Below are 24,475 nucleotides of genomic sequence, written 5' to 3'. Positions count from 1 at the left end.
ACCTAGGACCTACTTCAAACGTGACAGTTTGGAGCAACTGCAAGCCAGTTTTGTGTGGCTGTGCCCTCCCTGGAAGTCACAGCTCAGTAAGCGATCAGTCAGGCGGCCGGGAAGCCGCTCGGAAGCACCTGCCCTGTCTGATGGCCTGCTATCTTTATGCTCTACGCCATTTCTTTTCCCTAAAGTGTCATGGGCCTCCTGGGAAGCCCCCTGTAAGTGGGGTGAGTGGCCCTGGCTGACACACTTACTTCCCGAGAGCTGCTGGGTGCGCACTCTGGCCATGGTGCTGTCAGGTCCATCCAGAGGCCTGCCCACCCCGTGTGGGGAAGAGCCTGTCCCGGCTGCCTCTCCTGAGGGCCAGCTGGGCTGCTGGGTGGCAGGCGCCTCTGCTCCTGGGCCCTGGCCTGGCTCTGGGCTTCCATCTGTTCCCACTGGAGTCCCCGGGGCCTCTGGATCCGCACACTCGCCGGGCTCCAGCCTGGCCCCTCTGGTATCCGCCGGGAGGCTGCTGCCGGCCGGGTTCCTGGGCTCCTGGTACTGAGGGATGACGCCGACGAATTTCAGGCCCTGGCTCGCAGCCTCCTGAACCTGCGAGGGAAACAAGGACAGGGGCCAGGTGAATGGGTGCTCCATAAGAAGGGGGGACACACGTGACATCCAAGACGCCTCTCCGCTGGAGGCTCCTGAGGACATGAAGTATGTCAAGCTGGCAGAGGCTTGTGTCCTCTAGGCAGTGCGAACACCCTGACCCCGGCCCCACAGTGGGGCCTTGTCCTTACTAGTGAGGGAGAGCCAGGCATCTGTCTCTGGAGGGCTGGGCATCCCTCTCTGTGGAACACTGCATTAGTCCCGGATAGTTTTTTTTCTAAGAGCCTGGAAAAAGGTTCTAAAAGGATGATTGGAACAAAGAGAGTTTGAAAAGGAAGTTCATTTTGGTAAGAGTTTATTTTTTCTTTTTCTTTTTCTGATGAATCACCTGCTTCCTGCCCATCAGGCTGCTGTGTAATCCAGAGGTAACCATATACTAACTACCAGCTGACATTTTATGGCCCAAAGAGCTTCCTCTTTTAAACAACTGTTTTGGCACAGAAGGGCAGAGGTGGGGAGAAACACCACTGTGCGGAGGTTGAGGGGCACATGGCCCACAAGAGGGGAAATCTGGCGGACACCTGCCTCACGCTGCTCTGTCCGAGCCCCCCAAGGCCAAAGGGCCCATGGGGCCCGCAGGTGATGCTCCAGGCCTTGGTGTACACCGTGCAGGTAACTTCCTTCTCATTTCCTGAGCTGGCAAGATGGGTACTAATGACCACACAGAGTCGGGGGGGCTTTTACTTTGCCTCCCTAAAACACACCCCCGGGCAATTGAATTTAACAGTTTTAAGTGAAAGAAGAACTGAAAGTAATAGCCTAATAAAATCAAGTGAGAGCCAGCCAAAACTAGGAAACAGGCTTTTGGGGACTTTCTGAGCAAGGGTGTGCAAGTCACTTTACAAATCAGTCAGGAGGTGGAGACCTCAGAGTTGTGTCTTAGTCACCAGTACCTAAGTGGATGACCTCAGAAAATCTTGAGGCTTCTGCAGTGATCAACTACTGTCCTTTGAGAATTAGTAAGAAATACCAGCATGAGCTACTCTCTCTAAAGGGGGAGCAAGGCTTGGCAGCCTTCTTGGCAGACCCACCCTCACTTTAAGCAGAAAGTCATTTTAGTTGACCACCAGGTGGTCTAGAAAATGATCTGGAGCAGCTTCAGATGTACCATCCAGTCTTTCCATAGTTCAGCCTGTGCCAGACATAACAATAATAGTAGTAATTACTGTCCATCACAGACATACTATGTACCAGGCTCTGTGCCAGGCATTTTACATACATTGTTTTGTTTAATCTTCAACAGCCCTGCATGGTATCATTATCTCCATTTCAGCTGAGGGCACTGAGGTTTAGAGGCATTCAAGTCTCTGCAAGTCATAAAGCAAGCAGTGAGTAGCCAGGTCTGGCGTGGGTCTAACTACATGACCAAGTGGGTATGTCTCAAAGCATCAAGTACAGACATGTTCTTCGACAAGTGTGTGTCCATACATATGCCCATGGTTGGCTCAATTCACTCTTCAGAAGTTAGAAAAAAAACCTTAAATTCATCTTTTCCACTCTGAAAATTCATTTTTCAACCATTAATCTGTGATATTTACCTACTTTTAGAAGTTCTCTTGGAAAGCTTCTAAAAGAAGACACAGGTGATGAAAGGTTTAAAAGAGTGTGGGGATAATTATACCAAAGCACCTTAGGTTAAGGAAAACTACTGCATACAAAGCATAGCTCTGAGCTTCCTGGCAACATAGGCAAGAAAAGAAACACAATGGATTTTACAGTCTTTAAATGAAATGAGGAAAAGCATCAGGTCAACAAGAGAGGAGCATAATTTGCTACTGAGGGACAGGGAGATCTGTTGCAGAGATATGGAGTGGAGCAAAATGTGTCTTCCTTAGTTTTATGGAAAACAAAGAGACCATTTTTCTTACACCGTTTACATATTCTTAACCCTTGATGGATGGTCATTAGGCTAAAGCACAGATCTTTGAAGGCCCTTGTATGTGGACCTAAAGTGAAGCAACCAGGTAACCGACAGATGTGCACATCGCAGCAGAAGGTGGCACTCAAAAGTGTGTCAGAGCTGGGAATAGTTACCCTTGCAGTGGAATCACATAGCTTTTACTCATCTTCAGTGTGTGTGAAATCATTCTGCCAGCCTATGCTTCTTCAGAAGGGTTTTCATTTAGTTTTGAACAGTTATGCAAATTCTCAACACACTAACCTGCAGTAAAAGTGCACTAAAAATATGCTGCCGAAAATATCTACATTTGAGAAAATATTAATAATTTCCAGAGGTAGCTCTTCCAGTAAGGACAATTAGCTATTTCTTCCACACTGAAGGTCTGTTTCAGCAATCAAGGCCCTCCACTCCAGTCTGGTTTTCTCCCTCATAAACTGCAAGCCTGAGCTTCCCTCCGTGCTGGAGAAACAGGGGCACTGGCCGGTGCCCACCCTCAAGCCCTGGCTCATGGCATTTGCTACAGAGGAAGCAGCCGTAAATTCTGGAGCATTTTCATAAACTGGTCCCACTGAGGGCCCAGCCCTGGGCCAACCTGAGTCTCAACTAGAGCCATGGGGTTTGGAGGCAGGAAGGCCTGATGAGGAGCCTCACACATGCAACTCACTGGCCTGGGGGCCCACAGTGTATCACATAGGCTTTCTGGGCCTCAGTTTTCACATCTATACAATGGGGGAAATCATACTTCCCTTGCAGGTGCTCTGAAGACTGGACATTCCATATGGCAGGTGTGCCGAAGCGTGGGCACAGAGCAGGTTCTCATGGCTATCCTTGCTGCTCTACCCCCTCTCCTTCCTGGTCTAGGCTTCCGCAGCTCTGCACACACTGCTGAGAGGCATCCAGAGGCACCCATTCTCTGGACACAGGGCATTATTCCACCCTCTCTGTCCTCTCTGGGACATGAAGAATCAGAGAGGCTTTGACAATCAGACATTTGCGAACTGGAAAGCATTCTTTTGCCCTACTGCAAACTTATCCTCTACACCAGGGGTTCTCAGAGTGTGGTCCATGTTGGTGGCATTAGCATCATCTGGAAACTTGGCAGAAATGCAAATTCTCAGGCCCCACTGAAACTGAATCAGAAACTCTGGGGGTGGGGCCCAGGGATCTGTGGTTTAGCTAGCCCTCCAGGTGATTCCAACACACCTTCGAGTTTGAGAATCACTGCTCTGGAATACACATTTCTTGAGGGTGGGGGTTCTGCACACTGCTGTGTCTGCAGTGCTAAAATGATGTCCAGTGTTAGTAGGTGCTCAGTAAGTATCTGCTGAATGAATGAACGAATGAATACATTAAATAATGAGTGAATATGTATGGCTCCTCTCCAGGAATGAGCTCCTTGAAAGTACGGATGGAAACAGATAAATCTTTTAGCTCCACAATTCAACAAACATGTCTTAAGTCCTTACACTGACTCAGACCAATGCTGGACTTCAGTGCTGGGGATACAAAATAGGAGTCTCAACTCTCAAGAAGACTTAGCAAATTACTGTCAACAAACCTTTAAAAAATTACACTAGTGTGGCACAATAATGCTCATGCAATGTTATATAAAAATTAAGTTCTAAACTTTATGGTCTGAGTATCATGACAGCTATATAATATTTCTATTTGTGGGTAATTCTTCAAAATTTATCTAATGAGTATGCATGTTACTTTTGTAATTGACAAAAGTAAATATTTCAAAGGTTTCTCATAAAGGGTGATAAATGTAGTAATGGATACAAAGGTATAGAAAAGACAGTGATGAAAGTGAGTCATTTCTGTCTGAAAGAGATGCTGAGAAAAATTTCTGACAGAAGATCAGGGCTGTCATAAATGAAATGGTGTAATAAAACAGGAAGTGATGAGGGGTGTGACAGGACGGCAGTATGTGTGCCTCACCTCACACATTTGCTGTGACAGGATGGCAGTGTACACACCTCACCTCACACAGTCAGTGTGACACGATGGCAGCATGTGTAACTCACCTCACACAGTGTGACAGGACGGCAGCACGTGTAACTCATCTTACACAGCATGACAGGACGGCAGTGTGTGTACCTCATCTTACACAGCGTGACAGGATGGCAGTGTGCACGCCTCTGGGACACCATGCCACCAAAGGCTCTGGTTTCACCCTGCAGACCAGCACCCCCCCAGTGTTCCCTCTTTGGTGACCCCAAAAGCAGAGCAGAGTGGAAGTCCAATGGCAAGCACAGGAGTTCTCTGAATGCTCATCTTTTATCTTAAACATTAATGAAATTTTTTATTCTATACCATAGTACTGCTTAGTATTGAAAATTTTTAAAAAGATGCTAAAGTAAATGTTCCCTACCCCCATCCCAAGCCTTCCAGGGAAATTTATGTCTCAGGAATTTGAAATATCTTTGTGCATAAATCTTTGCCTGCAACTCTGCTTACTTCCTTTGGGTGGATTCCTGGAAGTGGAATTAATGGGTCAAGGGATATTAACTTTTCAAAGGCTTGGTACAGGCTGCCAAATTGTTTACCAGAAAGGGTGAGTAGTCCTTTTTAACCAGAAGAACTGCATTTAGATTTTATAAAGATCAATATTTGGCTAGACCCTAGGGGCCTTGACCCTTCTGGTTTTCCACCTTATTCTAGCATAGGTACTTTCTTTTCTCTTTTTTGTAAAGCAGCTTGACTATGTTTGTCCAGCTGAACCCTGTTTGTTTCTCATTCACTCATGTATTCATTTGTTCATTCATAACCTTTATTGAGCCAGTCTCATGAGCATACTAATTCAACCTTTATTGAACACCAGAACCTTTATTGGCAACCCATTCTTCCCACTCAACACCCCGTGTGGTGACCTCCTCTACTCACCTGGGTTTAGACACTAGTCATACGTTAATTTTTACCAGATTTGGACTCCCAGCCCTGGGACTCAGACCTGCATGGCCAATGCCCGCAGCGGCTGAGTCCCCCACTGACCTCTTCTGTCAAACTGCAGTCCCAGGAGTCTTCCTTGGCTATTGGCTTTCTCTCATCCTCACCACATGCTGCCAGACCTACCTGCCCAGTGTTTCTGGAATCCCTCTCCCTTCTCCATAGATCTAAGGCCACTTTACCTCAGGTGCTTACCACCTGCTGCTGGACACCACCACTACTTCACACTAGACCAGGTCTTCATGAGCATGGAGTGAAACAGATACAGAAGATCAAATCATGAACACCCAGGTCACTTTGGACATGAAATTCCTCACACATTGTCACATGCAGGCCCACAAAATTCCTCTAACAACTGTGATTAATTAAAACAATAACTTCACATTGTACAACTCTTCTACAAAGACCTTTAACATGCATCATCTTATTTCTTAAAATCATACCTTACAGATGAGGAAACTGGTTCTGAGACAGTTACGTGACTGGTCAAACCTCATGGGGCTGATCACAGGCCGAGTCCTGCTCTGAGTACCCTAAATCCGAGCTGATGCCTCTTCAGCGATACCACTCTTTCCACTTTATAAAATCCAACCTGGGCCAAGACGCCCAGCTGGATACAGGTTTAAACTAAATATACCCTCACTCACCGTTTTGTTTCTGCTGCACTTAAGAACCACCCTGCCCCAAACACTTAAAGGATGAGCAACTGCTGGTCTGGGCACCAAAAATTGAGTAAGACCATTTTTGACTGACCGATGACTTTGCTCAACTGCTCTATGAGTAAGAACAAATTCGACTGTAACTCTACTTTCCCAACTGAAAACCAGAGATTGTGATGAGAAAAAGACTTCTTTTTTCTTTTTTAAAAATTTATTTCTAAAAAAAGTCTCAACTCATTGTGAAGAATTATATTATCTTTGTTGGTATATTTAAGGAATCACTTTCATTAAAAGTAACAACATGAGATTGGGATAGTCCCAAAAACGAATACCTAAATAGTGAATGCAAATATATACAGGTTTCCCCCACTATCTGAAAGACCATTTTTATGAAGCCTTTCCTAAGCCAAAACAGCATATAGCAAAGAAGCAATTATCAGTAATTTACATGGAAAAATTTTGGCATGTTCTCAGACCCCAAAAATAACCCCTTCTTACACTTTTCTGATACCTTAAGACACATCTTGCTAATAGGTGCACAAAATAAATTGAGATAAAGCACAGATGCTCACAGGCCCAGTTCAAAGCTACAGAGGTTTGTTGCTGAGTATAGTTCCTGGGCAAGGAGCGTGGCAGGACTGGGCTCTCTGCTTGTGGTGCACATCGCCCCCATAAAGGCTTGAGGTACACACTACCTCTACCAAGGCTTGCTGCAAAATACATACTCAGGGCTATTTTTGCTTTTTTCTGTAAAGGAGAAAATCCTGTTTGGGATTCTTTCCATTAGCAGAAAAAAAGGTGCTACGGTAGGTCTTTCATAAAATCCAAAGTGGCACAGTGCAAACTTACAAAAAGTGGGAGATATCTGTACTCTGTCTAGTATATGTATTTGTGTTTAGAGTATCAATCAGGGTGAAATCAGTTACAGAGAAATGGCGTATGAGTTTTATTTAGTAATAATGAGAGCTATTTATAACATGGGAAAATGAGCAGAAAAGGCTCTTGCTGACAAGTCAACGGGAAACGGAGTGTCCACAAGCCATACTCGATGGAATGGGTGAAGGATCAGGAATAGGCTAAGGCCCTTTTGTCTGAATCTGAATCTAGTGAAAAAGGCATCATGGTTAATTTCACGCATCAACTTGGCTCAACAATGGTGACCAGTTGTTTGGCTAACATAAGGCTTAATGTTGCCGCAAAGGTCCTTTTTAGATGTGATTAACATCTACAATCAGCTGATTTTAAGTAGAGCAGATTATCTTCCATTATGTGGACCACTTAATCAGTTGAAGGCCTTAAGAGCAAAGACAGTTTTTTTTTGAAGAAAGAATTCTGCCTCCAAACAACAACATAGAAAATCGGCCTGAGTTTTCAACCTTCAGACTCGAGATTGTAACATCTCTCTTACCTGAATTTCCAGCCCACTGAAAGGCCCTGCAGATTTCAGACCTCCCAGCTTCCATTATCCTATATAATATTGGAATTACTTTGTATGGTGACAGATGGTAACTACACTTATTAAGCATTTTGTAATGCACATAATTGTTGAATAACTATGTTGTACAAATGAAATCAATGTAATATTGTCTATCTACTACACTTCAAGTTAAAAAAATTAAGTATCAGTTGGGTGTGGCATTTATTAGAGACAAAAGTGCATATGAAGCCTTTTTACTCGTCTCTGAAATTTCTATCTCCTGGCAATAAAAGAAAAATTCAATTCTTCAATTGCTGGCCACATTTCAAATGTTCAATAGCCACTAGTGACTACAGTATTGGACAATGAAGATATAGAACATTTTCATCATCATAGAAAGTTCTACTGGACGGTGCTGCTATAGAACATAATAAAACTCATAAAATACTGAGTAACAGACAGAGGTTTCAGCAATGACTTCAGAGGCATCTAAGATAGGGTAAAGACCAAGACTCACATACACATACATCCGGAATATACCCTAGACCAGACCACTGCCCATTCTGACCCTCCCTCATAACTCAGAGGCTACCATTCTCTGGCAGCTGACATTTTAAGATCTTTGGGGATTTATGAAATATAAAGGGAACCTACACACAGAGCCATGTACTGTGTGTCAGGAACAGGAACAAAAATGCTGTTCTGGGTTGCACAGTTACACGTGAGTCTTTACGGTGAATATTTTATCATACACGCACAACCTTTCTCATTTTTTGTCACCTAACCTCTTAAACAGCTTTCTGAAAACGGAGGTTCAAAAATAACACAGGTTTTAGTTCAAGTCTGAAGCTGCCCTTAGTTCTGACGTGTTAACACAGCATCAGGAACTGAAACCTTTACCAAGCACTGCTGGCTGTTAAGCTCCACTACGGGGCACATGGAAAGACCATACAGACCTGTTGTTGTAGTTTTCCTTTTAATGACTGAGAGGACTTAGGATGGGCCCTGGACGGGGACTCTGAGACCTGAAGCTTTGGACCCAGCTCTGCCGCTCACTGGCTATGTAAGTGGTCAACTCAGTTGAGCTATCTGAGCCTCGGTTTCCACACCTATAAAATGGAGTGAACGATAATCCATTCATTCATTCCATAACTACTTACTCAATGCCTACGGTGTGCTGGGCACTAGGTGCTAGGGCAACAGCAGTGAGCAAAACAGGCCCCATCCTTGCCCTCCTGAATTTAATATGTGTTGGTCCAATTCCAGGGGTAACTGAGAGACACTGAAGACTTAACACATCCCATCCCTCTCACACTGTCTGTGCTCAGTTTGGGCGACCAGGCTTGGCCTCAAGTCCCTGGCAGGGCAGGGTTTGGGGGAAGAGGCTCCTTTGTTCTCTTCTGCTATCATGGGTGATTTGGTGGGAAGCCCGGGAAATACCCAAAGAACCTGGAAAACTCTGAACTCCCAGAGCAACTGAAGGCAGAGGAGGCGCCCAGTGTTCTGCTGGGAGCAGAGAAGGGATCCGTCCTTGCAGCCCTCTTCAGGGTAGGCATCTCTGACAAAAGGGGCTTTGTTTATTTTTAATTATTATTATTATTTTATTGAGGTACAGACATTAAAATGCATGACTCTTGGTGTACAGCTTACTGAACTCTGACATGCTTATACACCTGTGTACATCACCTAAATCAAGACACTAAACATTTTTACTACTCTTTTTCTCTTTCACCTATTTTGCCCATCCCTCCACCCCCGCTTTCCTTATTAGCTCTCATCACCTGTGTTACTTGGCTCAGTTCCTTCATTTAATGTGTGCCTGTAATTTCACAATTCATTGAAAATGTAGTGCATGGGAATTAGAAATTAGTAGAACTGAGATAGGGTGCTGTTAATCTCCTATCCTCCAAACCTCAACCAGCTCTTAGTGCCCCCTGAAAATCAACCTGGCAGAAGACCCCAACCTGATGTCAAAAGTCTCAGATGAAACATGCAAATGGGGGGGTGAATAAAGACAGGTCTAAATGCGAAGAACAACTCAGTGGTATGTCAAAGAGCGGCCAAGTGGCTAGCAGAGTAGGGCCAGAGCTAGACCTTTGGAAGACCTGGAACCAGAGACTCACTCTAGCACAGTCAAGAAACTTTCTCCAAGTTTTGTACCTACTTTTATTTGTTACCATCATTCTTCTTTATCTAGGACCAATTTTCTCCATGTGGCAGAAAATAATGGTCATTGCCAATGTCTGAGTTCTTCTGCTTACAGCTTAGCCGCTGGAGACAGCACGTCTAAACCTCCTGGTTACACACTACATGAGCCCCCTGATTGGCTCAGCTTAGATCAGGCGTCCACTCCCGGGCCAGGCAGCTCTGACCAGCAGCAAGGTGGCTCCTGTGGAACTCATATACTGGATTGTGAGAACAAAGCAGCTCTCAGAAAAGAGGAATTTCAGGACAGGTAAAATAAGTATTAAATATTTAAATATCTATCTTGTAGATATATCATCTGATGTGAAATAAAATCTAAAATCTGCTCAGTACCCACATGTACTAAAATGAGGACAAGGATACAGGTCAAGGATGGTATAAGTCAACTGATATTTATGCCAAACAAAACTAAGCAAACAAGTCCATCTCTATCACACCCACATTGAAATATTTTAGTCAAAGTGGTTCCTGCATTTGTGCTACAGGTTGTCCTGTCCATGGGGACACAACATTCTTCCACTTCATACCAGCTATCTTTGCCAATCTCTATCAGATCTGCTCAAGATGTTTTCCTTCCACTTTTTGAGGTATAACTGGAGATTGTACACCCAGGCCAGGAGGGTCACAGTGGAAAGAGTCAACATGCCAGAGCAGTGGGCGACACCTGTGGGTGTCCCATGACTGGGACACAAGAGAGACTTGCAAGTCCCTCATCTCCCTAGTGTGTGCCCATCAGCAGAACTTAGCATATATGTAGTTGCCTGTGCTCAGGCCAGGATCCTGGGGCAAAAGCAAGGACCAGAGAGCACTTAAAGAGATGTCCCTCATAGTTTCATGTGAAAATCAATGAATATGCACTGGACTTCACAGTTTGTTAGTTTTGTGGCTGCCTAAATCCACGGTTGGTAAAATAGCTTCACCCAATGGGTTGGATCTGTGCACACAGAAATGATGTGAGGGAAAAGTTAGTAAAGATGAAGAGGTAAGAAAGAGTTGTAAATTATGCAGAGAAGAGTTCAGTGAGCCTGCACTGAAAATCCATAATCACAATGGTGCACGTTTACTGAGCGCTTACCAAGTGTCAGACACTGTTTTAAGGGCTTTACATGGGTTAATTCATTTAATCCTTATAATAACAACAACAGTAGGTATTCTTTTTGATCCCCTTGTTTACAGATTAGAAAACAGAAGCACAAAGAGGTTGCACAACTTGGTCACACAGCTAGTTAATGGCAGGTTGGATTCAAACCTAGGCACTTTGGTTCCGGAGTTCTTATTCCTGCCCATTACTCTGCTCAGCATTACATTCCCTGTAATATATCCTATACTCTAAGCTACACTATGAAATACAGAGACCAGATCTTGAAGAGTATTGAATCTTTAAAGTTTGGACTTTACTGTATAGGCAATGAGATGCCATCAAGGTCTCAAGGCAGCAGTGACATAATCAGGCCTATCTAAGGAAAATCAATGTGTCCACAAGATGAGGTATGGATTGAGCGAGGTTCGGGAGAGAATAGAAGTGAGCAGATGGGGAGCAAAAAGAGTGGCTGGGGGCCTGGGGGCCTGTCCCAGCAGAGCTGGAGGGAGATCATCAGAGGCTTCACCTGCCCTGGGAAAGGATGGGAGAGGAAGGCGGGGGCCAAAGGAGAGACAGCAGTCTGTGGGTTCAGAGGCGCTGCCCTACAGGACCCCACTGCGGCAGACAACTGGTAACCTGCCGCCCAAACAAGAACACTTGGGAAAGCAAAAGGCAGGACGACTAATAATTAACATGATGACAGGGATGAACCACAATGCCCAAGGAAACAGACAACTGGTCACCCAGGGAAACATGCCCAGCAGTGAAGACCCGGAAAAGGAGGAAAGGGAAGACAGTCAATGGAGATTTTAATTGCAATTCTTTAATTTCTATAATAAGGATGTAATAGTATATTACTGAGTAATTAAACTTTAATTTAAAAATTAGAAAAGTCAAAAATTTTAAACATTTAACATCACACAGATGATGGCTCTCTTGCCTTTCCCTGCCCAGCGTGTGACCGGTGGCGTCCTGTTACACCCTTGGCTTTCCCTGCAGGCCCCTCCCACGAACGTCAGAGCCATCAGATCCACAGGGTCACAGGAAGGCTGGCGGTCTGACAGCATCTCACAGCGTGAGTGGGCACTCTGCCAGCCTGCGCTTCCTCCAACCAGCCCCAGCTGTCCTGTGCGTCCCCTTGGGGGCCTTACCACACACCTCCTTCACTCCCCTCCACTCCCACAAGCCTTTGTTCCCTCACCAAAGTCCCTTCTCATCTGGGGAGCTCCGCACTTGAAGGTCCCTCTGTTTGGGATGCTGTTCCATCCAATCTTCCCATGACTGGTTTCCCCTTTAGCCAGGGTTTCCCCTCCCTATCCATGGCCTTCCCTGAAATCCCAGTCTAAAAATAGCACCAGGCCATGCTCCAGCATATTTCTTTGCTCAGTTTTCATCTTATCACGTACTTCTACATATTTTCTTACCAACTTACTGTCTGGCTTTCCCAGTTGAATACGAACTCCATGAGGGTAGAGATGCTGTCAGTTTTGCTCCCTGCTATGTCCCCTGTGTGTGATATAGAGTTGCTGGTACCTAGTAAATACTCAACGTTTATTAAAGGAATGAATAGGTAAGAGATGAAATCTTCAGCATCTGAGGTTGCTTCTGAGTGGAGACTTCTGTGAGCCAACAATTTCAGGAACTATCCATCTGGGGCCGATAATGTTTTGCAAATATGCTCATTTGAAATTTTGAAAACTTGTACATCATTTTGCTACTCATGTCATCTTAAAAGCAAATCAAACTGAGGCTTAGAGAAATTAAGAGGTTGCAGGTCCAGAGGCTACATCTCAAGAAAGCAACTGTGAAAGAAAGATTATTTGCAGCCCTTGGGTTTCTAGTCCATCTCTTAACAATCAGGTTAATCTTCCCCTCTGGACAAAGAAAATAACAGCAACAAACAATTTGTTAGTATCAGTACTTCTTATCAAGGTAAACAATGCCTCATAACTGGGCTTTCCTCTGGGCCTTTCTTCATATAAAGGCACCACCTAAGACCAGACAGTGCATCTCTTAACACCAACCAACCAACCCAGCTGGCATCCAGAATCCCGGGGCTGTTGAAGTTAACAACCCCAATTTTATACTTTGGTAGTATCAGTGACCCTGGAATTAGAAGCTTGGGGCCAAGAATCTCAAGGGCTTATTAAGACTCCTGGGAATGTTCTGGAAAACCTGTTTGGCATCTTCGTGGAACTGAAATCTCAGCACCACAGTTAAATGACTGAGGCAAAAGAACCTAAGTTTAAAGAACTTTAACCAGGAGCAGATGTTTCCCTTTACACCACAATGCTTTAACATCCAGTATTCGTGACTTTTTTCCCCACCATTCCCTGATTTACATAGGCTCCCAAGACATTAGCGAAAGGCACTTTAACAAAATGTTGAGATGGTGTGGTAGGACCAGTGCTATCCTAGTTTTAACTCTTGGTTAAAAGAGCTTTTTTCTATTCCCATGACTTCAGACCAAGAAAAATATGACAGTCCTGAGGGCATTTAAACCCCCATGGTAAGCAGTTAAACTAAGATCTTAGCAATGGTTTTCATTACAATGTGCTAAAGAAATTAATGTTTTATTGTTCTTTTGTACATACCCTCAAGAACACTGGATGTTTTTTCTGGAAGATAGAAATGATTTGAGAGAATTTCAGATTTCATGAAGATATGTGATCTCTTTTGAGTAACAATTAGGGTTTACAGGAGTGGGGGAGCCTTGCATGTACAACTGTTGAGAATTAAACTTACAGATCATTTTCAATGCCCAATAACCCTTATATTCAATATTCAATTTATTCCCACTTCTTGTTTTCATTTTTTACTTTTTATGTCTTACGTATTAGCCCTAGCATGGTCTCAGAGTTCTCTCCTAGTAGAATGAATCATAAATGAACATAGAGTATCTGAATTCATGTATGTGGCAGATTGTATTTGCCAAAGATGACAACAGTATTTCTCATCCCACATTCTGCTAGAACCTTGCTATGCCCCCATTAAGAGGAAAAGCAAGGTGAAAAGGATGCAGTGTGACTTCTGGGGTCTGGTCATAGAAATTCCATGAACTTCCACCTTGTTTTCATATACCTGCTCTTAGAACCCAGTCATCATGCTTGGAGGAAGCCCGAGCAGTCTGCAGCCAGCGAGATCTTGCCAGCCATGTAAGTGCGTCATCTTGAAAGTGGATCCCGCATCCACCACCAAGCTGCCCTAGTCAATACCGTGTGAAGCAGAGATTAGCCCAAATTGCAAATTTGTGAGCAAAACAAATGACTCTTATCTTAAACCACTTTGTTTTGGGGTGGTTTATCACATAGCAATAGACATCCTCTTAAAATAGAGTAATCCTCACTAATTCATATCCATGGAAAGACATTAGACAAGCAGTCATTTCTTAAAGAAAAACCCATAATCCTTTATAAAGCATGCAGTTAGCAGCACTCTGTGCAGAAATATAAATAAAGATAACACACATACTTCAAGGAGTGGGCCTCTAGGGACCTGCTTTAGTAAAGAGGTCAAAGCAATTTGTAGTTTGCCTCTCAGTTTGTGATGGTGCATCTGAAATGCTGGGACATGCAGGAACCTGAAGGTGAGCCCTCTTCCTGCAGCGTGCCTTACACTTTCAATGGGCTGAGCAAAGCTGTAGGCAAACACGTGCTCAGCTCTTATTTATCACAAGTTACAAATGTGTAGAACATGAATTAATAATGATGTTGTATTATTCCAGAATGACGCACAAGGGTGCCCACATTCCCAGGCAATAGCAGAGTCAGAAAGGGTCTCTGTGCTTCAGGCTTATGATTAAGCCATCTGTGTCATTCTACACCAAATGAACGATGAAGAGTTCCATCAAAGAGTAACTTCATTTCTACCAGGAATATATTTAAGCATTTTCTTTTAAAGTTTTTCCCTCTGTTCAGTTATCTTTCTTCTGACTTCTACTCCCTATATCCTGCATATCCCAACCTTTTTCTCTCTCAGGGACCTTTATAAGAGTTTCTTTGACTGACTTCTGCTCAGTAACATCCTTATCACTGCCACCAACAACATCCCTGCTTAAAGCAAATGTGGTGTATTATACAATGGAACATCATTCAACCATCAAAAAGAAGGGAATCCTGCTATTTTCAACTACATGGATGACCTTGAGGGCATCATACTAAGTAAGTCAGACAGAGAAAGATGAATACTGTATGATCTCCCTTATATGGAGGATTCTAAAAAAGTCAAACTCACAGAAACAGAGTGGATTGGTGGTTTCAGGGTCTGGGGTGTGGGGAAATGGGGAATACGTTGGCAAAAGGGTACCGACTTCCAGCTACAAGATGGACATGTTCTGGGATATAATCTATACATGGTGACTATAGTTAACAATACTGTATGTATTGTATAACTGAACTTTGCTAAGAAAGAAGATTATTATACCACACACAAAAAAAATCATAACTATGGATGGGTTAACTGACCTTAATGTGGTAATAATTTTATAATATATAGATATATCAAATTATCATGTTGTAAGCCTTAAACTTATACCATGTTGTCAATTATATCTCAATAAAGCTGGAAAAAAATAAGATCCCTAGTCCCCCTACCAAATAACATCCCTACTACCCTCACCTGTTACATCCCTTTCCAATACCTAGGAGTACTACTATAAGGCTAACAGGGTGAAGACAGAGATAGGGAGGTAATGAATTAGTTGGGAAACCTTGGTTTAATCTGTTTTCTCTTATTGCTTAGGCTGGATTTATAGTAATTAGCTACTCAAATACTAGGGCCATTTGTGCATGCGCACACACACATGCGCGCATGTCTGGATCACTTCTGCAGACAGCAGCATGGACATAAAGGCACTCCACCTTATTTTTCAGTCTTTTAAACATAAACAAGTCAGAAGTGATCCAACAAATGAATCATTTAAAGTTTAGATTTTCCTCATAACAGATTTCCACTGGAGTGACAGAAGGTGTTTACTTTTAACCTTAAAAAGAGAAAGAAAAAACTTGGTAAAAATAATGGCTGTTGTAGTGAATTCCAATTACAGTTGCTAGTTAAGGGAGACAAAAATAGATATCAATCAACAACCATTGATTACTGTGTGAGGAGCACAAGAAAGACTAACATGTATTATTCACAGCAAAATTCACACAGAGAGGGCATGTGGCGCTCAAATTCAGCATGCCACCATCATAAATCTGAACTAATCAAATACACCTCTTTGACAATGAGGGCAATATCACTTAAAAGCCAGACTGACCATACAATGACAGACTAGTAGAGATTATCAATGTGCAAAAGCCTCATTTTAGAGAGGGAAACAAAGAATTCAAGAAAGTTTAAATGACTGCCCAAGTTATTTGGTAAGTAACAGAATTCCTTTAGTGGGACCAGGAGGAAATTCTGGAATTGGGCCTTTAACATTCCAGATTTCTCTTTGAGTATACACACCAGTGTCAGAATGGAGTACTTTGTGTACCAGGCTTCCCTACCCTCCTCTCCCAAGCCATCCTCACCACTGCTGACTGATCCTAATGGGATGCCACTCAGTGAGTGGGAATTCTCCTGAAAGCAGAAGAGGGGAAACCTTCCTTAGCTGTAATCCTGTCACACCGGCTCTCAAAACCCTCAGAAAGACTCCACATAATGTCAGGCAATTCAGGTGGCATCTCCCAGTCTCGGGAGGATGCAGACAGCCTAACTGCCTGCCAGGATAACCTCCATTTCTCAGATGACTACCACTCTCCACATGCTGTGAGGTTAGTCCAAAGTCCCACACTCATTATCTGGGCTGGATCCCAGACAAACCTGCAAACAGGAGGTCTCACTGAGCAGGGATGTTCAGCACCTCTGAAAGTTCAACCTGTGCTGTAAACCCGTCAGCTACCACATGTGTTCACTGACGGTGCATAATTAGCACTCGAGACATGTTCCATCTCACAGAAAATACACACACACACACAGACACATATACATACGTATATATATATATGTAGGCATTGCACTTTGGAGCTTTCCTGCTGATAACAGCAAATTCCATTTGGTAAGCATGTCTGTTAGGAAGTGTGAAATAGAAATGGTGGCATAGAGCCCTCACAAGTCCCTTCAAGGGAGGGTGTACTCAACAAGTCTCAGCCACCCTAAACACTGAGGTGACCGTGAGGTGCGTGAAAAGAAAATGTGCGAACACCCGTCTGCTTTCCCTTGGTAGCCTGGCCTTGGAAAGCATCTGCTTCTGTACCACTCTGACACCTCTCAAGGCTTGGAAATCCACAAGCTCCTGCTCTTTCATTCCGTAAATACTCACTGAGCTCCTACTGCATGACCTGTGCTCCTCTGGGCATGGAAAACAGAGACAGGAAACAATAAACATAATAATTAAGTAAAAACAGTAAAGTATCTAAGGAGGTGAAAAGAGCTTGGGTAAAAGAGAAACAGAGAAGGGTAAAGGCAGTTGCTGGGGTGAGGAGTGGCGGGGACTTGGTGCTCTTACAAAAAGTGGTGGGCAGGGTAGGTGCATGTACTGAGAAGTGAATTTGAGCAAAGACTGGAGGAAGTGCAGTTAGCCCAGCAGACAGGGCAAGAAGATCCATAAAAGTTATCTCTCCTGCCAAGAGTTAGACATTTAATAACCACAGTGTGATGACCTGTTGACAGTAAGCTACAAAGGGAAATACACAGTCCCTGCATAATCACACACTACATCTCCTGGATAAAACTGGTATATCCTGGGCTTTAGCCCCTACGTGTTACTTCTCAGAAAAGAGGGAATTACATTATACCTTTACAGACTTACAACATCTCCCACAATACAAAGACTGTCTTGTCATTTTATTTTGACAACAAAATGCTTACTAGGGCAATCACATTAAGCCAGAGCTGGTTTGGGACCTTTATTAAGGTCATCTGATGGACTTAATTTTTTTAAAAGGAGAGAAATGCACTTAACAAAACTTTAAAGTAATTCCTATAGCATGAAACAGAATTTTGGATGAAGTAAGCATGCCTCTTACTGATTGCTTTTAAAAAGCGATGCAGGACTTCTAAACACAAAGAAAATGAACAGGAGACAGGGACTTGGAGGAGACTCACAGATGGAGTGCTGAGCAAAAGAGGCCTCTTGGAAAGGATTCCACTTTGTATAAAGTGTAAAACCAGGAGTAGCTACCCTGTGGCGTTAGGAACTAGACCGCAGGCTCCTGTGGGAGCAGGGAGGGGAAAGGGATGGGAGTGGTCACAGCGAGCGCTCGGAGCTCTTCTGTATCATGGCCCGGATGCTGGTTACCCAGGTGTGTTCATGTGGTGCAAACTCACTGGCTGTACACGTACGATTTAGCACCCTCCTGTATTTACGTTATCTTTAATACAAGAGACTTCTCCTTTTTCAAAGAGCAGTGCAGAGTCAGTACTGTGGAGACTTCACAGTTACGTATGAGCTGGATAAGAAAAACTTTTCTAATGTTAAATGAATGAGCACTTTTGACTCAGAATAGAGTTTCCAGCAAAAACATCACTCATGAATTTTAAAAGCACTCAATTTCAAACAATTTGGATGAAAGCAAATACGATTTGAGCTTGACACCTGTGTTAGCCCAAAAAGTCGCTCTGGTGAGGATAAAGACACTGAAGGCAAAGACACTTGAGAAACGTTGGAATAAAATTGTTTCCTGAAATGCAGACATGGGAAGAACATACTTTTTCCAAATGTATACATTTTTATATAATTGTCAATATGAACATGCAACTAAATTAATAATCAGTATTATAAACAGAAATTTTAATTCTTTCACATCTATTTCTAAAGGTTATGTAAGAAAGTGGGCCCCAAACTGGTTTATCTGATCTGTGCTATATCCTGCTCCTTGCTCTTTGTGGCTGACAACACCCATAACCACAAACATTTTGTGTCAACTTAAAAAACATGGACAACTGATAACTGTTTAAATAAATGAATCCTATAGAACTCTGTTGTTCAAGACAGTAGCCACTAGCCATATGGAGCTCAAGCACTTATAACGTAACTAGTGCGGCTAAAGAACTGAATTGTTAATTTTAATTAAATTGAAAAACTGAAGCAGTATAAAATATTTGTCTGTTAAACACCACTTCATTTTGTAAGACATTTCACTTTATTGCAAATTTAGTATCCAAACCGAGATGTGACACTTACACCAGATTTCAAAGATTCAGTTTAAAAAGGATATAAAATTACATGTTGAAAATATGATAGTTTGGATTTACTAGGTTAAATAAAACATTTCACTAAAATTGATTTGATTTCACTTTCTTTTTACTTTTTTAACATGGCTACTAGAAAATTTTGAATTATCTAGGTGGCTCAAATTGTATTTGAATGGATGGGACAGCTGAGGACAAAATACCACTTTTGCTCAGTGACTATGGGGAGAGAGAAAAGAACAAGAAATCAGAGCTGAAAAAACTAACATATTTGAAGAGCTGATTAAAACTATGGCAGCAGTCCAGGGGTGGGGTGAGGGAAGGAAGGTGAAATGGGGAGAAACGTGCCAGAAGCCGATACTTCTGTAAGAGACCACGGCCAGGTAAGCTGGGACTGAGCCAGACAGCAGAGCAAACACTACGATTCTACAGCTGCCAATGAATCCAAGGACCTGGATTTTGCTGACTGTTGTGTCAGACAGTTGCCATGTCTGTTATTAAAGAAGCAAGAAGAATGACATAGATGCCGAGCACATGTCTTTCTGGGGTGACAAAGGAGAGGTGAGAGTTTTAAACTGCCCTGCTCCAAGCGTCCCCACTGGCAGGGGTTTGGGTAAGGATCAGGAAACTCAGTTCTACCAAGTCTATGGGCACAGAGACTTGTTTCAGCAGCACCAAGAGATTGCAATAGAGTGCCTGAGCACAAGAGCTTATGGCAATTTGTACAGTTGGAGTCTCCGTGTTAGGAGCCCATGGTACAGAGAGAGACGGATCCCGCCGCCCACTGACTACCTGAGGTCATCCACGGTGGTTAAGAGGTCAGCGGGTTCCTTGCCGAGTTGCTGCATTTCCCACAGTATGCTCTATGATATAAGTAGGTGTTTGTGGAGGAGGAGAAACATGGGGCAAGTTCTTAAATTATATTTGAGAAATGCCTAGTTAATAAGCTAAGTAAGTAGGTTTCTTACTGCAGACCTTTTCAGAGCCTTGACTCTGAAAGTCATGACCCTCCAAGAGGGCTTACAGCAGACATGTTTCCCAAACATACTGGACTACAGAGCCTGTTTTTCCGAGAAGAATCGCAGAAGAGCACATATCAAGAAACGTGTGCTTAGATGGAAGAAACTCCAGACCTCTGACCTTTGGCTTCTCCCTCAGCCAAAAACAAACAGTACTGCCAGCTGTACACATGGTTCAGAGGCACAGGGAGTCAGAACCTGGCGCTTCTCCCAGCTTGTCTATTGCCAAACATCTTGTGGGGCCTATTTCAATAGCTGTGGGAGCAAGGTACATCTCAGGTGCCCCAAGGCCACAGCCGTGTCCTGGAGAAGCAGACATCTGTCCCTCAACTGCAGGAGCTCCCAAGGTAGCCTCCAGCCTGTTCTAACCCCCAGCCTTGGGCAAAGTTAATGTGAGCCCTGGCAACACCTCCTGCCAACCAGGGGGTGGAGCAGATATTAGCCTTACCTAAGTGCCAAAAGCAACCTAGGAGGTGGAAAGGGACCCTGAGTGGACAGTGTTTCACCCAGGCCTGACCTCTTCCCAGTAAAGAGCATTCACAGCACACATCAGCCACCCCATTCCCAAACATTCTGTTTGCCCTCTGTCGTCCTGTGTGCTCTACTAGCCTCTAGAGCAGTGTCTTGTCCTTCGGATTGGGGGCCTTTTCTCTGCAGAGACTCAAAGGAATTCAGGCCTGACAGCCAGTCAGCCTGCAGAGCCAACAAGAGGCCAGTCCTGTGCATACCTAAATGCCATTTTTAGGAATCCCAAGTTAACTTGGGTTCTTGGGATTTAAGTATGAGTTCTTTTATTATTATTATTTCATGTGATATGTGCTCCAAATGTTGAAAATTACATAAAATTGCAATGCTTTACATGGACAAATTCTAATCCCTTAGTCAATATTAATATAAAATTCAGTTGCTTGATAAAAAATTACATTAAGGAGAACAATGAAGATAATTCAGAAGCCCAAGGAAACAAATAAAATCTTAATTTTAAAAGTGAAAAAAAGAAAACCCCCAAACCTCAGAATGAACCTAGGAATAACACAGGAGCACACCTGAGTTCTGCCAGGTCAAGGGCCCTGGCTTTTAAGTATAACCCAGAGACATTTTGATTCAGGCAATGTAAAGTATGTACTAGAAGGGGAGAGGCCAGGGAAACTGGAGACAAGCAATGTCATGGCCACACCTCCAGAGGCATTTCTGACTTTTAGTGTTTGGGACACCCGTAGGGGTGATGAGCCCTCTTTGCTGAGCTGCCCTCAGCCTGCACCACCCACGCGCTCTGAGGTTCCCTCGGAGCCCTTAACCACTTACGTCTGCCTCTTTGCTCTGCACGCAGTCAGTGCTGGAATCCCCAGGGCTCCGTGGAAGGTTGTCTTCCTTCCTCAGCAATTTCATCCATGACCACTGTTTCACCTGCCATTTGCCCGCTGGCGTCTCCAGCCCTGAGCAGCCCTGAGCTCCTGGGCCACAGCAGTGATTGCTGTTCCAAAGGCCTCCTCATGTTGGTGGTAAGGCCCCATCCAGCTGCTGCCGCAGTCAGACTGGCCCGGCCCCTCCCTCTCCACCATGCCCTCTCACCCATCCACAGGCTGCCTGGTGATCTCCCTGGCCCCACGGTCCTTAACCCTGTCCGCCTCTGCACATCTCCACAAGGACGCGCTCTGCGCTCTAAGCTACGATCGCTCCCTGCCTACTAAAAGGTCCTCCAAAGAGTCCCCAGTGCACCCACCCTGCCCCCGTCCGGCCTCTACCCAGCCACACCTACCTTTCCAATCTGGTCTTTCTGATCACTTTATAGCTCCTCCGTAAAACCTCCCGTGGCTTTCCCTTGTATTTGGGATAAAGACCCAAACCCTGAGCCCAGCCCGCAGGCCCGCACACAGGGCCCTGCTAACTCCGCAGCCTCGGCATGCAGCACTCAGCTGGCCACCTCCCGGTTAAGGTCAGGCCCACTACCTCCTGCCTGTTCCTCCCACCAAACATGCCCCCTCCAACCCTGTGAACTCCGTCCAAGCTGTTCCTGTCCCCACCAACTCCCTCCCCCTCACCTGCTCACCCCTTCGATCTCAGGGCAAACACCACACTCCACCTCTTAACAGGCCGCTCATGCCTCCCACCGCCAGCCGGGCTCAGGGCCCCGCCGTGATCCACCCCGGAGTGCTTGCCCCACCATCTGACTATGTGCTCCCCGTCTGTGCCCTCAGCTGGGCGGCAAGCTTCCTCTGAGCAGGGACCTTGCCTGTACTGGCTCACTAAGGGGTCCCAGCCACCACTAAAAAGGGGCCCTCAAAGATCTGCTCAAAGAAACTTGAATGGCCCCTGGGCCCCTGGCACTGGGTCTTGGATTCATGCAGAGGGAGGGAATGAAGCACAAGTATTTGTCTCATTTTGGAGAAGCAACCAAGACAAGCATATGACCCCCTCCCTCTCCTCAGGCTCAGACTGACTTCCTGTAAACTCCCTGGGAAAAACTGGAAGACTGCAGACCAATGACAACAGTGGAGGACAGAGGATCAAGAGAGGCTTAACCAGGAGAGGAGCTTGATAAGAAAAGAGAGCCCCAGGAGGCAGATCCCACAGTTTCGGTCCACCGTGAACATGGAAGCCTGTCGGTGTCCTGTTCCCCCCTCCCCCAGCCTCAGAGGAACGTGTCCAGCCCCATGCCCTGCTGATGTCCACTCCCTGAGCTCACCCCACCCGACCTGCCTCCTGTTCTTCTCACCTCTGGCTTGTGTTCACTTCCCCTCTCTACTGGTACCTTTCAGCTTTCAAAGATGCTCAAGTCTCCTCTTTAAAACAGCTTCCTTCCACCTGTCCCCTGCCTTAGCCACCACTCTCTCCTAAATGTATTTACTCTTAAACCCATGGAAGGGAAGCCTTTTGCTTCTCCACCCCTAAAAAAATTGCTCTTGCAGGATTTATCTGTGGCCTCTGGAGGCCAAACCCACAGGGCCACCCATCCAGTGGGTTCCACCAACTTGACCTCTTTCTTGCTTCTGTATGATTGCCTTCTGAAACATCATGCTCTTTGAGAAAGTTCTTTTTTTTTCTCCTCTGGATTTCCCCAGAGCTCTGGCCACTGGGCTCTCCCCTTGCCCCTCTGTGGCCCGACTGAGCTCTTACCTCATGAGTTCATTCTATTCCATGTCTTTGCCACCTCAACCAATGGCTGCTCAAAGTGTCATCCTCAGCTCACTGTGGACCCAGGGGCTCTCTGTTACTGGGCCATGGCAAGACAGGAACAAAAAGTTGGAGGGAGCATTTAGACACTCTTCTAGCTATTCAATATTGTGCTGTATTTTTATTGTATTTTACAGAAGTATCACACCTTAAAGGATTGGGAGAAAAAGGAAAAAAGAAACAAACAAAAAAACTGGTCCTTCACAAGTGTCATTTGAGAAACCCTGGTCTAGATCTTACAGTTTTTTCATCTGCTTACATTGAAAAACCAAGAGACTTCACAGGAAAAAAACAAAAACATGATCAACTTCTCTAAAACCAACTAGCCAGCCAAATCACAGATCCTGGGACACCGAGTGGGTGTTTCCATCAGCCACGAGGAGCTGATGCTGCGTGGCGGCTGCCCTTCACAAGGGGCACGTGCCATCCAGACGCCACCTTACTGACTTCCTCACGGCTGGAAGGTCCTCTGGAGCGTCCCACTGGTCATCAGTCCCCATGCCCGTCCCCATCTCATACCCTCTTGGGCCCAGATGGCTCCTCACACTGCGCATTCCCCATCCTCACACTCACCTTCGGCTCCTCTCTCCCCTGCTGTGACACCTCTCAATGATCCCCCCTCCACATTGCCCTTTCAATCTGCCTTTTCACTCCACAAACGGTCATGAAGTTCCAGAGACACAGCAGCGCGCAGGACGCCCCATCCCCAGGGGCGCCTCGCTTTCCTCCTGCCTTCCATCGGGGGCACGCTCACGGTGGCAGTCACACCACTTCACCTGCATCCTCCCCACCCCTGCCAGTCACCTGCTTAAAACGTCACGATTCTCCTGGTTTGGGGTGCAGTGGGGTGCACAAGGAAAGGGAACCCTTTTTAACATAATCTTCCTTTCGCTCTGAATCGGCATCTTGTGCTAATTAACTCTCTGCACTGCACTTGCAGAAATGAGGCCCTGAGTACTCGACAATTAGCCAGAAAGTAAATGATGAGTCATTTATATACCACAGGCAAAGTTCCACAGACCTGGGGATTTGGGATATTCTGTTTCATTAAAAGGAACTGATGAGCTTTTTAATCTGTTGGGTTTCTCTCTTAAGGTCAAGACGTAAGCAGCACCATTTGGTTTTCTAAAGAGCAACACATCCAGCTTATCCAGGCCACTGAGCTTCTGAGCATGAGTTATCCCCCAACTGCAGGACAAGGTGGGGGTCCTTGCCTCCCCTCAGTGGCCTACATTCTGAAGACTCCTC

General features: G+C 44.8%; 1 protein-coding gene across 6 annotated transcripts in view; it reads right to left on the bottom strand.

Annotated features, from left to right (window-relative positions):
• Positions 1-24,475, bottom strand: part of RFTN1 (raftlin, lipid raft linker 1) — a 197,514-nt gene that overhangs the window by 53,158 nt on the left and 119,881 nt on the right. For 3 of the 6 annotated variants that reach the window (XM_057492271.1, XM_057492267.1, XM_057492269.1), the window contains exon 5: positions 251-588. In XM_057492271.1, coding sequence (XP_057348254.1) covers positions 251-588 — 338 coding nt within the window. Of the gene's footprint in view, positions 1-248; positions 589-24,475 lie in introns of all 6 variants that reach the window. The other 3 variants (XM_036901028.2, XM_057492268.1, XM_057492270.1) reach the window with 1 other exon arrangement.

The sequence above is a fragment of the Manis pentadactyla genome, chromosome 14, assembly GCF_030020395.1.
Source record: "Manis pentadactyla isolate mManPen7 chromosome 14, mManPen7.hap1, whole genome shotgun sequence".
Lineage (NCBI taxonomy): Eukaryota > Metazoa > Chordata > Mammalia > Pholidota > Manidae > Manis > Manis pentadactyla.
The sequence above is the reverse complement of the archived record's forward strand: the minus strand, read 5'-3'. Positions and strand labels throughout refer to the sequence as shown.